We start from the raw sequence: 14,369 nt of genomic DNA on the forward strand, positions 1-14,369 counted from the left end.
CGTGACTCAGTCTCCCCCTGCCTTTCATGCACAGCTATCCAAGAACCGAGGATTTAACCAAACTCAACAGTTTGGGCGCTTTGTCAGAACAGTAAGTACACCAGAAAAGGCAGAAAAATCAGGATTATTACACAAAGCAGAACATACGCAACAGCCAACAGAAATAAGCTACTTTAACAGACTCCAGACCATCATTTTTAATGTAACATTTCCTCTAAGAAATAAATGCTTTTTTTTTTTTTTTTTTATGTGGCAAAACTGTCTTTAAAGATCGTTATGTTCTAAAACTTATCTCTCATTCAAAAAGGATTGTCAATGACTTTTTTTAATGGTATTTCTCCTGCTTAACAGAGCAGGAGAAAACAAACCTTTACCAGATTGAAATACCATTTTCAGATATTTGCTTAAGTAGCAAGCATCCTAATAGTCAGGAAACATCTCCATGTACGTGTGAGAGGAAGGAGGTTGCAAGTGGAATTTCAAGAAGTCCTAATTCATAGGAAAAAAAATACAGAGAGCTATGCGTGATTTCCAGAGCTCAAAAGAGATGGGGTTTAAATTTGAAAGGTTGCTTTTACAAGAATGAAAAATAAATATCTTTACAGATGTCACTAAGTTTTATAAATTCACTTTGCCATCCTTAGCAGGTCTATCACTGTACATGGAGAGGGGAAAAAAAAGGTTTTCTAATAACACTAATGGCAGTAGACCCATTTGGATCATGTTGACTATCTACTTACACCACCTGAACTGTTGCATCTTCTCTCGTTATTAAAACTCTGAATTCAGGATTGTATTTGCTAGTGCTTTGTTCCAAACAGCCAAATCTAATTTATTTTAGTTTGATAAGGTAGAATATTTCAGATCAGATAAGAAAGAAAAAAAAATAACTGAAGTCTTTTATATACAAATTAACAGGGGTTCTTTTCCCAGAAATCACATGCAAGAATCAAGGTAAAAAAACTGCTCAATGGATTTAACAAATATCCATACTAACGTCACAAGCATTGTCATAGAATCTTAATATACTCTTTTCATCAGATCCTAAGGTGACCACAGTTTCTTTAAAATGAAAGAAACCACATAGGCACTCACTGCTATAGGTTGGTGAATTGAAACTAATAAGTAAGAATGATCCAAGGACTTAACCTTAGATTATAGAATGGTTTGGGTTGGAAGAGATCTTAAAGCCCACCCAGCCCCACACCCAGCCGTAGGCAGGGCTGCCCCCCAGCTCAGCTGCCCAGGGCTCCATCCAACCTGGCCCTGAGTGCCTCCAGTGATGGGGCACCACACCTTCTCTGGGCAGCTGTGTCAGGGCCTCACCACCTTCATAAAGATGCAAGAGATAAAGATCTCTTTTCAGAGACAATAATCTTTAAACGTTACCAGATGATTTTTTCTGAAAATCAGGTCCAAAAGTCACTGAGATATCCATATCAGATTATATAATCCATATCAGATTAGAACAATTTAAGAAAACAGCACACTTCAGTCTTTACTTACCCGCCACACACTTGCAAGCTAATGTTCCCTTGGCCAAGGCTTAGAGAGGCTGCTGCAAACTACCCATTGCAGAAATGACTGTTCTGATATGACAGGTTACTGCCCTGAGAGCTGCTGGTGTGCACACCACTGCAGGAGGTGACCACCAGCACGGCATCCTGCATCACTGCCACTTGAAAGGACAGAGATCACCAGCTGCTCCGTAGCACACAACAATTTGAACTTGGTCCTGCTAAGTTTTTGAACAAAAGAGGAAGAAACACAAAATCAGGTACAGCAACCAAAGAACATTATTTTTAATATTAAGAAAAAATATATATGTATATTTCTGTGCTGGATGAGTCAAGCCTTTATTGCTAAACCAGCTTGAATTAAAACAGGTGAAAAGCTGCTATACTCTAACCAGTGAAAACACAAAATCAGTTTCACAAATGATTTCTTAGCATTCCAGTTACAGCAAGCAGGAGATTCAGAAAAGCTTATTTTAATTAAAAACTTTATTTTTCATTACAATTCACAGTTTATACACGGCAAGACAAACTCTTGCCATGTGGACATTCAGAACACTGTGCTGGGGAGACGAGGGTCTTTGTTATAAGAGCATTGCTCGGTGCTGTTTCATGGAATTTCTTTAATTTTAAAAGCATACTCTCTATAAATGTTAATTGACTGATATTTACACTGAATTGACTGAATTTACATATTAACTTATATTTATTAGAAAACAAGCTAAGCATCCAAAAACATTAACATTCATATCTTGCATGTTATCTAATGGTCAGAGATGCTGTAAGATTTGCCACTTGAATCATGCCCAATCAGCAAAGTCTCATTCTTTTTAATTTACACAGAGCCTAAATTATTCTTTAAGGCCTGTTCAATTCATGTTATGTACAGCCATGTTACAGTAGACTAACATAGGAAAAAAAAATGTAAAATTATCGGTTCCATCCTGCATTTCTTCTGAATCTCACATACACTTATAAGCAAAACAGAGGATATAAAATTAAAGTTAACGTGTTGTCTTAAAACCAATAAAGAAAACCCCATAGTCTGGTTTAGATCTGCTTCTCATCAGCCTATCCTGTCTGAACAATCATCAGTATTCAGATTGTGCTATTTCTCAGCTCTTCTTCATGCCTGCACTTATATTCAGAGCCATCTCTATTGGAAATGTATGGGGTCACAGTGATACCAGTTTCAGTCGCATTCCCATATTAGTCACAGCTCCGGCACAGGCAGCCACTGTACAGCGTGACATTCAGGAAAGCACTCCAGCAGGGTTCCTGTGTAAAATATCATATGGTGTGTGGTGCGACTTGACTTAAGGAGGAAGTTAAGATCCTCGCCGCAGAGCAAATATCTGGCAGAAGGTTTATGCTCATTGAAAATGGTTGCATTTTGCCGCATTGTTTTCTGGATGTGGTTATTGGAATGCAGCAATTCAAAGCCTCTCCTGCCTCTCCTCAAAACAGCCATCTTTATTTGCTCTTGTCATCTACCAAGTAACTTAGTGATAGAAAAGCTGATATTATTATGGTGTTGGGTTTTTTTTTTTTTGGTACATCTGACACAGAGAAAAAAAAAATCTGCTGAACACTGCTTGAAAAAAATAAGACCTAAAGAGGGCCTGCAGGTTCTCCAAGTCAGTGTGAACAAACACCAGCTGGACCTGAGTAAAACAAAATTCTACTGGGGAACATGTTTGCAACTTTCGAAACTGCAGTGCCTTTAAATTCAGAGCTAAGGACATCATTTGATGACTGTTGAGTTTTGGCATTCATTCATGCTGGTTGGTATCTTCAATACAGACACCTTTAAAACACCATCATTTCAAGAAGAGCAAAAGCTCAAATGAAATGCACTTCTCATGCAAAAAAAAAGAAAAAGAAAAAAGAAAGAAAAAGAAAAGAAAACATACAGGAATTGTAGAGGTTCTGGTTCTCCAAAAGATAAGGCACTGACAAAAATTTCTTAGGTAAAAGGCTGCATAAGAATTTCTTGCCATTTACAAATGTGTTGTAGTCCATAAGTGGTCCATTCCTAGGCTCAGTAAGGTAGACCCTGAAATATTAAGGACTGATCCCTCAAAGCTACATTGTTACCATAAACAAGTGTGATTCATTCTTGAGGCCATATGGCACATTAGGAGAAGTGAAAAACAGTCTGGGCAGATAAAGGCAGAAGACGTTGCGTGTTCCAGCATCTTTCGATAACAGAAGTGCCATTTGTCTTTGTGTCTTTGAAGAGATGCGATGGTAACTCTGGACTGCAGTTTCTGTGGAACTCATGCACACATATAAAATGCTATTAGCATTGATCTTTGACAGGGTGGAGAAAAAAGGGTGTATGGCTAGTCTAAGCCAAGAGCTTCTCAAGGACTGGGACCCAACGTCACAGCTACTTAATATTTTCAATGACAGCTATTTCTTCTGCTGCACAGTGCGGTGTCAAACCATTCATGTAAATGCTGTCTGTCTTAGTCAGAGCTGGCAAGAGGTCCTTCTCACTGGTGAGATGGTTGACTGACAGGGTTCTCTTGCAGGGGGTCAGGTCTTGGTTGTGGTTGACAGCGAGCTCAGCAGAGAGCTTTCTTTTGATGGAGGTAGCCCGCTGGAACTTGTCATAGATCTCCACGCTCAGGCGTCTTCGGGTTTCTTTGAACTCCGCGGTGACGTTGGCTGTCCACTCTGCAGCATGGGCTCGGAATTCCCCTACCTGCAGCAACAAGAAGGAAAAACAGGCAGGATAATAGGGCTGAGGAATTTTAAAGTCTTCGTAGGCTTGAAAGCAATACAGTTTCAGGCTGGCTGGCAGAGAGCTGTGGTGATTAACACAGATTTCTCATCCTACATACTTGCTGCTTTACTAACAGCAACGAAACAAGAAAAAATTATGCTCTAGTAAGAGTTAATAGCAATTCCAAAAAAAAAAAAATAAAAAGAAAGAAAGAAAAATCTTTTCTACTGAAATTTGTTACTGAATTACAGGCAGAGAACAACAGAGGGGAGCTCCAGAGCTCTGACAGCTGCCCAGTGCCCAGCTGGTCAGGGCACGCTGAAATCCCAGCAACCCAGGCTGTGCTGTGTGTTGTTATTTATGAGCACTTCTACTGTCTGTGGAAAGATCCCTAGGAGACTTGGCAAAGAACTTTCTAAATTTAGACAGAAAAGCTTTTTTAAAAGAAGGCATCAGCTGCTGGTATTCTCTCTTTCTTTGTGCTTGCTCAGACTTAGTGCCAACACAGTAATAGCTTCAGTCCTGTCAGCAGCACGTCTGTGTACCACCCTGCTTCCTCCAAGGTGACACGCCTGCAATGGGAGGGTGGGACAGCTGGAGCTGTCACCACTCTCACCCCAAGGAAACACAGGCTGCCAGTCAGCACGCTGCGCTGTGTGCTATCACCATACAGCTGGAGGGTGGCATTTCCCTCTCACGCATGGATCTCCAGCCTGGTTGGCAACAAGGTGCTAGTTTGCATGATCATTATCATTTAATGAATGTACGTATGTATGGGAGCAGCCCGGTCTAGTGGGAGAAGTCCCTATCCATAGCAGGGGGTTAGAACTATCTTTAAAGTCCCTTCCAACCCAAACCATCCTGTGGTTCTATGTCTGTATATCCCTGCTGTACATATGTACATTCCTGTTCTCTCATTGTGTCTTTGCCTTAGAGTCTGTCAATGTATAGGCTGATCAACTTCATTAAAACAACTGTAACTTTGACCCACCGTTTCCACATTTCAGTGCTGTGAAAGCCGGAACACGCTGTGAGCCCAGGCTCTGAGGGTATGGTTGAGGAGGGGGAGGGAGGCAGCTGCTGGCACAGGCTCCCACATTATCATCTTCCTCGGACAGGGCACGAAGTAGACTTGGCAGCTTACCCGTATAATAGTCTGAGGTGAACGACAGCCTTACCAATTATATGCTATTTATATTTTTTCTCTTGTATTTCAACCAAACAGTTGCTATATTAAATTACACAGGTAATAAAAGGAAGCACCTTTTGAGGAGAATATCTTGTTATAAGGGAAAAGTGAATAGACAGCTTTTCTTTAAATCTGGGCTCTGTAGGTGGCTTATTGGTTGGAACGTATAGCACAGGGGAGATAGACTGCTGATAAATACAACTCCAAAGAAAAGCATTTTAGAAGAATTAACCTTCTTAAATACATTAGTCTAATTAGTACTGCTCAGTCCAGAATTTCAATCATCAGCAAGCAAGCTGAGCACAGAAATCAAATACAAATTAACAATGGGAAATGAGAAATATGGGCCTAAGCCATCAGAGAAGAGTGGCCAAAGGCTTATTCATGCTTTGCAGTGCAGTGGAAAACAGGAATATAATGAAGGTAAAAAAATAATCAGCTCACTCAGGAGTGACGGGGTTTCAGGAAAAACTTTCCCCCTCCAGAAACAAAACAAAAAGCTCTTTACCCAGGGGTCAATTTATTACATTTGTCTCAGCTTCAGTGAATTACGCAGTTGACTAATGTGGACCCATTATGTGTATATTCTAAAACGAAGATTATTATCTGTAATACACAGAGGATTCGCCCAGCTGAAAGATTATTAGTATTTAAATGGTGCAATTAGGATCAGACACACTGCACTTCAGATCTGAAAATAATGAAATCTGCACTGCTGAAACATTTCAGCTGCTGCACTAGTTTTATTTGTCGTAAACAAATAACAAAAGTACGAGAAGCAGTACCAGTGCATTGACACCCTGGGGCAGCTTTGTGCTGCTCCAAAGCTCTCCTAAAGGCAAGCTGCTCAGTTTTTGGAGCATGCTGCTGTCTAGGAGAGCAAAAAAGCCCATATACAGGTTGCTATTTTACCCTGCACATTTGTAGCCCTCTCCAGCTGTGTAAGAGTTTTGCTCTTGCACACATCTCTGCGATTGCACGTAATCATATTCAAGGGATGTTATTAGATCAGTAGTTTTAAAACTGTGTCTTGGCAACCTACTGGAAGCCACAAGCATCTTGACCTGCCTCCCTATGACCTTTCTAACCTGCCTTTGGGTAGTGGATCCAGTTCCCACTTCTCCCATGTGTTCTCAGCTAATGAAAAACAGCTGGCCATGCTTCTGACAAAAGCAAGTACAGGTAACCTTTAGTACATGCTCAGAACTCTCTCACCAGTCCACCTCACGACATGTTGATGGAGCTGTCTTACACTAGGAAAGCTGTTCTATTTTAATTCATATGTATGGGAATTATTCTAGACATTTTTCAAATTGTAGTTGTTAGGATAGCTAATTACTAGGTTCTAATTAGATTTCTTTTGGGAAGCAAGTTTATGCAGCTAGATGGAGAACATCATTAAATACGCCTTTTAGAGACAGGCTCATGTTCCAATTAAGGCGATATGGAACATGAACATGGTGGTCTCAATTCTATCTGCCCATATATCAGAGCTGTGATGCTGCTTGGCAGGATTTCAATTCTATATTAAAATCACTGGAAAAAAAAAATAAAAATGCAGAGCTGTTACTAAGCAGAATTGAAATACATTCCTAGTAAAACAGAGGTAATTGGCACAGCATGAGAAACAAGAAGTTTGGTGCTGTGTGAACTGTGTGTGCTCCCAAATTATTGCTTTCAGCCCCTAGCTTTTGTGTGAACTAAAATGCACTCAAAAATGTTATCTTTCCAGAATAAAACTCTTAATTCCACTGCACTTACAGATTCAAGTACAAAAGGTCACAGAAATAGAAACGTGCAGTTTTCAACTGCCAGCGAACATAAGCAACTAATAATTTGATCCTTCCTTTATCCATAGGGACCTTTCTGTACATATGCAGGTTCATTCTGTCCTTAGGGTATGACATTTCTTCCTATTGCATTACAGCTTCTTTTCATCTGGGGGCTGACAGGCGCAAAACGCTTTATGCAAAGTGATTGAAATGCCAGTTGCCTGTGCTGCTCAAAAAAAAATCTTAACTTATGTACCTACCGTAGCAATTGTTTACTTTTCTCAAATTCTCTTGCCCCATTACAGCACACAGCTCTAATTTCTGCAGATACCATAGTTGGATATCATGATACCATAGCTGGGCAACATGACGCAAAGATATGGTCTCAGTCACTGAAATTATTGACAGCTAAATACCTTACATAAAGCTAAGCTGCATGACGTACTTCAGAAGTAACAGGAAAACCACATCACAGTGATATAAGTAACACTGGTCTGGTGAAGCTGCCCTTTCCTAACCTTTGGGGAACAGAAATGCCACCAGTAATAGGGACTCAGCCATTAGCACAGCTCCAGCATTGACTTCCTCAACGTCAGAATCCAAATCAGACTACAAGATATCAGATATCCACAGTGATTTCACAAGGAGCACAAACTTTAACCCATTAATACTGTACTTTGAACATCAACAGCGGGTAACTTTATTAGCTATTTCTGAAGCAATACCCTACTGCCTTATGAGACCTGTCTCTGCTGGCCTCAGTGACAAATTCTCAAGACATATGAACAAGAAATACATATATTCCGCATCATAGCACACATCATCATGAAACACTAAACATTTTTCACTCAAACATCATTCCTTGATTCAATTCACTGCCCAGTACAGACTGCCTGGCCTCCAGCTACCACTGCAGATGGACCTCTATCTCTAAATATACGTTGTAAGGTGCCTATCAAAATGTGACATTTATTCTATTAGAACATAATGAGAAATAGCATTTAAACAAATATAAAATGTCTACTTATTCCTGTTAAAGCCGCTTTATATACACACACAAAATATACTGCATGAATTTTCTAAATGACCAAAGAGTTCCCAGACCTCACCAAAAATATCATTTAAAGATGAATATACTGAATATAATGGAATTAGAAAAAAATATGGACAATAAATAAGCATTCTTCCACTACTCCTGCCAAAAAAAAAGCAAACATCTAAATTAATGTTAATCTAAAACTCTGGTCTAGGCCAAGCCTCTCAGCCAGTATCATTGGTGAGATCAACACCTTCCCTACTGATTTTCGTTACCACCAATTAAAAAAGAAAATTTGAAGATATTGAAGAATCTGATACATTCTTCAGTATATTTACTCCAATTCTTCGTATTTGTCTGGAGTTTGGGGACTTTTCTGGATGCTCTATAAACAGATATTCAAATAATTATACAAACAGAACTGCCCACCACTCAGTAAGAACACACAACCTATTAACTGCAATCTGGGCAGCACAAGTCACATAGTCATAACTATTACATATGAATAGTCCATACTTTGAATTAAGTCACAGCTGTAGTAAAACAAACAAAAAGCATAAATAGGTATCTCCTGAACAGACCAAATTGAATACACACTGTTCTAAGCTCTCATTAGCTTTGCTTGAAAAATCCCAATATGAAAGTGTAACCAGCTGATCTACTTGTGTTTACACGGAGAGAAGATAGAGTTATGTTGCCTGGAGAGACGTACATGATGTGAAATATCTGATATGCTTGGGACAAGATATACCAGTGAGTACCAAACCACAAAAATAGATGTTACATATGTTGTGCAAGAAAACGAGACTAAATGTATTTTTAAATCATTTGGGGTTTTTTTTGTTTTGGTTTTTTTTTACAGTTTTATCCGTCTGTTGTTTCCTTCGGCATACAGACCTCATACATTTTAGAACGGTCACGATGTTAATGCAAACCAATAAGAAAAAAGAAATAAATACGGAGCAGCTGAGCGGGAAATATCCATCTGACTGTGTTTTAGAAAGAAAAAGTGGCTGTCCTTACTAATACTTTAATGCTGTAGATGTTCCTCAGTATATGATTTCTAACATTTATACCTAATGCATTCTCCAATTCCTCAGCCTCTTTTTTTTTCCTCCAAAGTACTTTCCTGTTACTTCAGGATAACACATCCAATTAACCTCTCCATGATCTGCTACTCAGCGACAAAACTAGAAAGAGCACGTACATATCACATTATATACTCAGCAGAGTACAGTACATAACATTTTGTCTTAGCTTTCAAGAAACTCATGCAAGCCTTCTCAGAAATTTGTCTCAGAAAGTTCCACCCAAAAACTGAAATAATAAAAAAAAAAACTTAGGTACAGAAAGTCTTGATGTATTTAACAATGCATCTGCTGGGTGGGTTGGTTCTGTAGGCGGGTTTGTCTCCCTGCCTTCTCACTTTCCTGCAGTCCTGGGTAAGCAAACACCGCTTCTTCCTGCCTGAACTATTGCTAGCCACAAATCTGTGTTCATTTTTGCAGAAGAGAAAAAAAGAAAAAAAAAACAGGTTTGACAGACATTTTGATTGAAGCCCCTGCTTTTCCTGTATTTTAAGAATTTACAGTTCAACTAAATAAATTCCCATCCGCAGTATACTGCTCCTAATATTTCTAATTATAGCATTATTAGAGAACATTCAAACTTCACTGCCCTGTAGCAGAGGTAGAGAAGACTGTCTGCTTGTCCTTAAAAGACAAAATATTAGCAAAATGCAACAGAAAGAGCACAGACTGTACAGAGATACCCAGGCTGAGCTTTCCCAGGTGTGTAACCACTATTTTCTGCTCCTTCATTCTTCCCAGAACTCAGCTCTGTAGGAAAGAACTCTTCTACACCAGATCCTTAAAGTTTGGCGTGTTAATTTCAAATTGAAGGTCACAAATAAAGCATTATTTGTTCTCTCATTTGGTACCCCTGACTACTATATGAAACCTTTTTTTTTTTTCTCCAAGTCAAATACTAGAAGGAAAAGATTCTATTTTGTAAAATTGCTATCTTCTGGAATAACATTTAAATTACTTAGTGGTATTTTTGTACACACAGTGGTCAGAAGTGCTCTCCCACTGGTAACTGGATTATTCAATCCTTCAACAAATAACATTTGTGAGTTCATTCCAGTGAGCTACGTCTGTTCGTTTTCACCCACAACTTCCATGAGTGCAGCTGATGCCTTGGATGAAACAAACCATTCGTTAAAGGGAATGCAGAAAGCTCATGAATTTTGATTATTTTGGTGTGGAGAAGCATATATGGTGACATCTGGGGGAGTGTATTTTGTTGAGATAATGACAGATGGCAGATACAGAAATGCTCTTTTGCTCTATTGTGATCCAATTCAACTACATAGAAACAGGTAGCTTACAACTTATATATATATTTTTAAAATTACAAAAAAAAAACACTATTAAAATCAGCCATTGGGCTTCTTTTTCCTCCTTTGCTTACCATTTTTTCTCCCCCCAGAAATATAAACACTCCTGCATTGGGTACCCCCTCAGAACTATTCCAGATATTGTTTATAAGACACTTCTTTGCACAGAGTTACACGTGTACATTTGATTATTGTACACAAACTATTGGCCATTTCTAGCATGTTAATAAAATTTCAAGCATAAAGAAAAATGTAAGCATCTCATTTTAACAAAATCAGCCATTCTATTCAGTTGTTTCTTCTACCTCAGAAAGCTATCCAACCACTCTCAACCTGATAGGACTGAATGACACCCATCTTTATTAACTACAAGAAACTACTGGAGCTAACATGAAGCTTTATCAGCTGACCTTAATGCGATTCAGGAGAACGACATATATTCTGTCTACACTCTACAGCCCATGACTTTGCTGCAGCCAGAAATAGCAAACATTTTAAGAACTTTAGTAGAAGCGTAATGAAATCCAAATCACAGGCAGCTGAAAGGCTCTGTCTTTTAAATTTCTCTCACAGGAAAAAGACGACTTCAATAAATTCACTGGATTTCATTTTATTTTTCCCCTCACAGTGACATGCTAAAAAGAATGAAAAAAAAGTCTTAATTCAGACTTGGTACTAAGAATAGGATGGTTATCGTAACTACAGGGTCAAGTCTCACCAAGAATTGTGTAATCCTAAAATTCCCAACATTAATATCTGGGTTGACATTTTGTGAAATATTAAAGCTCCACTTTAATTGCTTAAACTGAGTATTACAGCTGCACTCACACCCTCTATAGAAAAGTATTCCATAATTTCTTCAGTCTCTTTTATCTGTTATTGCAAAATGCAGTTTCCTCACTACCAACACAGCTTCTTGAAGATGCAAGGTTATTCTGCTGAACTGGCTTTGTCTGGTGATTCTTCCACAGAAGAGCTATTAAATGCAAGCTTACACATTTGCTCTGAGATTATCATGAAAAAATGTTTTTAAAAAGTTAGTCTTCAGGAATATTAATCATGAAGATGTGGGCTGAACAGATTCCAGACTAAATATCACTATCAGTAGAGTTAAATCACAGATACATTTGTCTTAGTAACTTAAAGGATCGATTACATCTCGTCTCAAAATAAATAAATAAAAATCAAGATTTCCTAATATAAGTTATAATAACCTACATTCAAGCAATCTTCATGTGTAATTAACTCTGAGAAATGCCACTGCTATAACTGATCTCTGTAATTAATTTCTATCTTATTATGACGTGTAAGTAATTTGCTCTAAATTTATTTTTGGGAATTCAATAGCTCTTGTCATTACTGTCTGGTTGAATTCAACCTGAACTGAACTATCATTCCCAAACTGTCCAAGTCAGCATAGCGAGGAAATGGAGAGCACTGTGGAGGAGCTGGGGCTGATAGGCAACATGTCCAGAGTGCCAGGGACAGAGTGCCACACTGCTAACAGAGTTGTATTTTCTTAACACTTCCGTTGTAATGAGCACCACACCAGCATCACTCTGGGACATGGTGGAACTTATGCAAAAACAAAACAGCCATCACTACAAGGCTTTTTTTAATCCTCAACTGAGAGGTGGGATATAAGCATAGACATACCAACACAGTAACAACATAGACATTACTTTTGTGTGTCTCAGAAGTACAGAAAACTCAGGAAAGACATCTCAAAAAGTGAAGTATGAAAGCCTATTAGCAGACTAGTTCACTTGAGACTAATAGAAAAACATGTCCATTCATATTCTTTACTGCACACAGTACAACCATGTACTTGCAAAAGAGTGATCAATACAGAAACTCAGTACTAGAGTGTTGCTAAGGCAGGACCTGGAACACCGTGAGGATAGCTTACACTCATAGCTTTTGGAACATTTCTTCCTTCTGACACCATCACCACCCTTTATGCATCTGAGACTAAAAAAAGGTTATGGGGGACTGTACTGCCATCATATTTTATTCTGTAGGAGATTTTGTTATTTTGTTGGGTTTTTTTTTCATTTTGTTTTTGTGGGTGGTTTTTTTTTTTAGGGTTTTTTTTTTTTTTTTTTTTGGTCCTGTTGATATTCAGGCTTGAATATCAACAGTATCTTATGACCTAATAGTTGATGTACTTCCCTATCTGACACAAATTAGTAGGAAAAAAACAATTTTTTGAATGTTGCAGTTCTTTCTCAAATACGCATTTCTGCACACTCTTAAACCTAGGCAGGCTTCTCTCATTTTGCTGTTTCTGTAGCCCTCTGCATTCCTCTTGAATGTTAGGCCACAGAGCCAGAGACTGTTTTCTGGTAATATTCCTTTCAATAACATCTGTAGCTGTAACACCGTGTTGCTACAGCATTTCAACAACTGCCTGCTGGCACGTCCTAGAATGGTGTCACCCCCATTAATCACTGCCTCCTAAAAGGATTTCACATGCAGTTGCTTTCACACTACTACTGCCTCCCACAAATATTTCTCCAGTTCAGCACTTTCTAGGAACAGGCTTGCACCAAGTCAGTCTGCCCAACACTTTGACCTTGTGAATAGATGCATTTTAGCACTACTAAAACTTCCTTTGGCATTGTTTTTTTTTTTTTTTATTGTTGTTGGCTTGTTTGTTTCTACAAAAAAAAAGTGACGAGTTGTTTTATTTGATAGAAGCTGCTTCATCTTGCTTAAAGCAACCTGAAAGGGTTGCGATGTGCATTGCTGGTTGCAATTGCAATGAATCAGCAGCAGTCCCACACCTTTGTATAAAGCCTCTGATCAGCAGGCTGTAGAGCTATTCTGATCATCTTCATTTCCAACCCAATGGATGGATGCAAGTGCCACATTGCAAGCTCTTTGTCACTGGAAGAAAATCTCAGTCACCGCCCTCACTGAGCAGGCTCTGAGGCCTGTTTGCCTGCAAGGTCAATTCAATTCACTGAAATCTTGTAAAACTGCATCTCACTTCTCTAGCAAGCTGAGACCATTTATTTTGCAGTCAAATAAGCACCAGAGGCGTTATCAAATCAGAGGTGTAGAGTACTACAGACAAACCGGGAAAGGAGGTCAGGAAAAGACCGAGGATAAAGGGTGGCCAGTATTTTCAGCAAAGAGTGGCTCAGCTGTTTCGTCAAGTCAGACATGACAAAAGTCTTTTTTTTTTTTAATATACACATAATATTACAAGACTGAGAGATACCATACCACTCCATGTATACAGTCTACATTTACGGTCCTCCCATGGTGTATATGAGAGATGGATTCATATTCCCTTAAGGCTGGGACCCATATGTTTAGCCTTAAGCTATAGTAAAATGAAAAGACAATAAATATTACAGAGTGCAATAATATCCGTGGCATCATCATGACAAGCCTAATTCTGTTTTGACAGACATGAGTGACAGGTCTGCTGCTGATGCCAAGGAGATTAAACAGAGTGATGATTCAGATGAATCAAATTGTTTATAAATACTGAAGATAACATTTGCTCGTGAATTTCCTGAAGAAGCGAGTATGCTATTTTTCACAAAGTTTTAGACCTGGTCATTAAAGAGGGATCCATATCATTCAATTCAAAAGAAAGACACACAGAATGAAAAATCACTTGTCCAAACAGAGCTAACGTCCTCTTGATATTCAAAGAAGAGAACCTGCTTGTAGAGGATGCAATTCATCTCACACAGAGATGCCTTAAAATGAAAC

The 14,369-nt window shown here is 38.7% G+C and overlaps 1 protein-coding gene across 2 annotated transcripts in view; it reads right to left on the bottom strand.

Annotated features, from left to right (window-relative positions):
- Window positions 1-1,974: 1,974 nt before the first annotated feature.
- Window positions 1,975-14,369, bottom strand: part of KCNK2 (potassium two pore domain channel subfamily K member 2) — a 126,410-nt gene continuing 114,015 nt past the window's right edge. For both annotated transcript variants that reach the window (XM_004935320.5, XM_001234269.6), the window contains one exon: window positions 1,975-4,224. In XM_004935320.5, the coding sequence (XP_004935377.1) occupies window positions 3,907-4,224 (318 nt within the window). In that variant the 3' untranslated portion in view covers window positions 1,975-3,906. The remainder of the gene's footprint in view (window positions 4,225-14,369) is intronic.

Source organism: Gallus gallus, chromosome 3 (assembly GCF_016699485.2).
Source record: "Gallus gallus isolate bGalGal1 chromosome 3, bGalGal1.mat.broiler.GRCg7b, whole genome shotgun sequence".
Taxonomy (NCBI): Eukaryota; Metazoa; Chordata; class Aves; order Galliformes; family Phasianidae; genus Gallus; species Gallus gallus.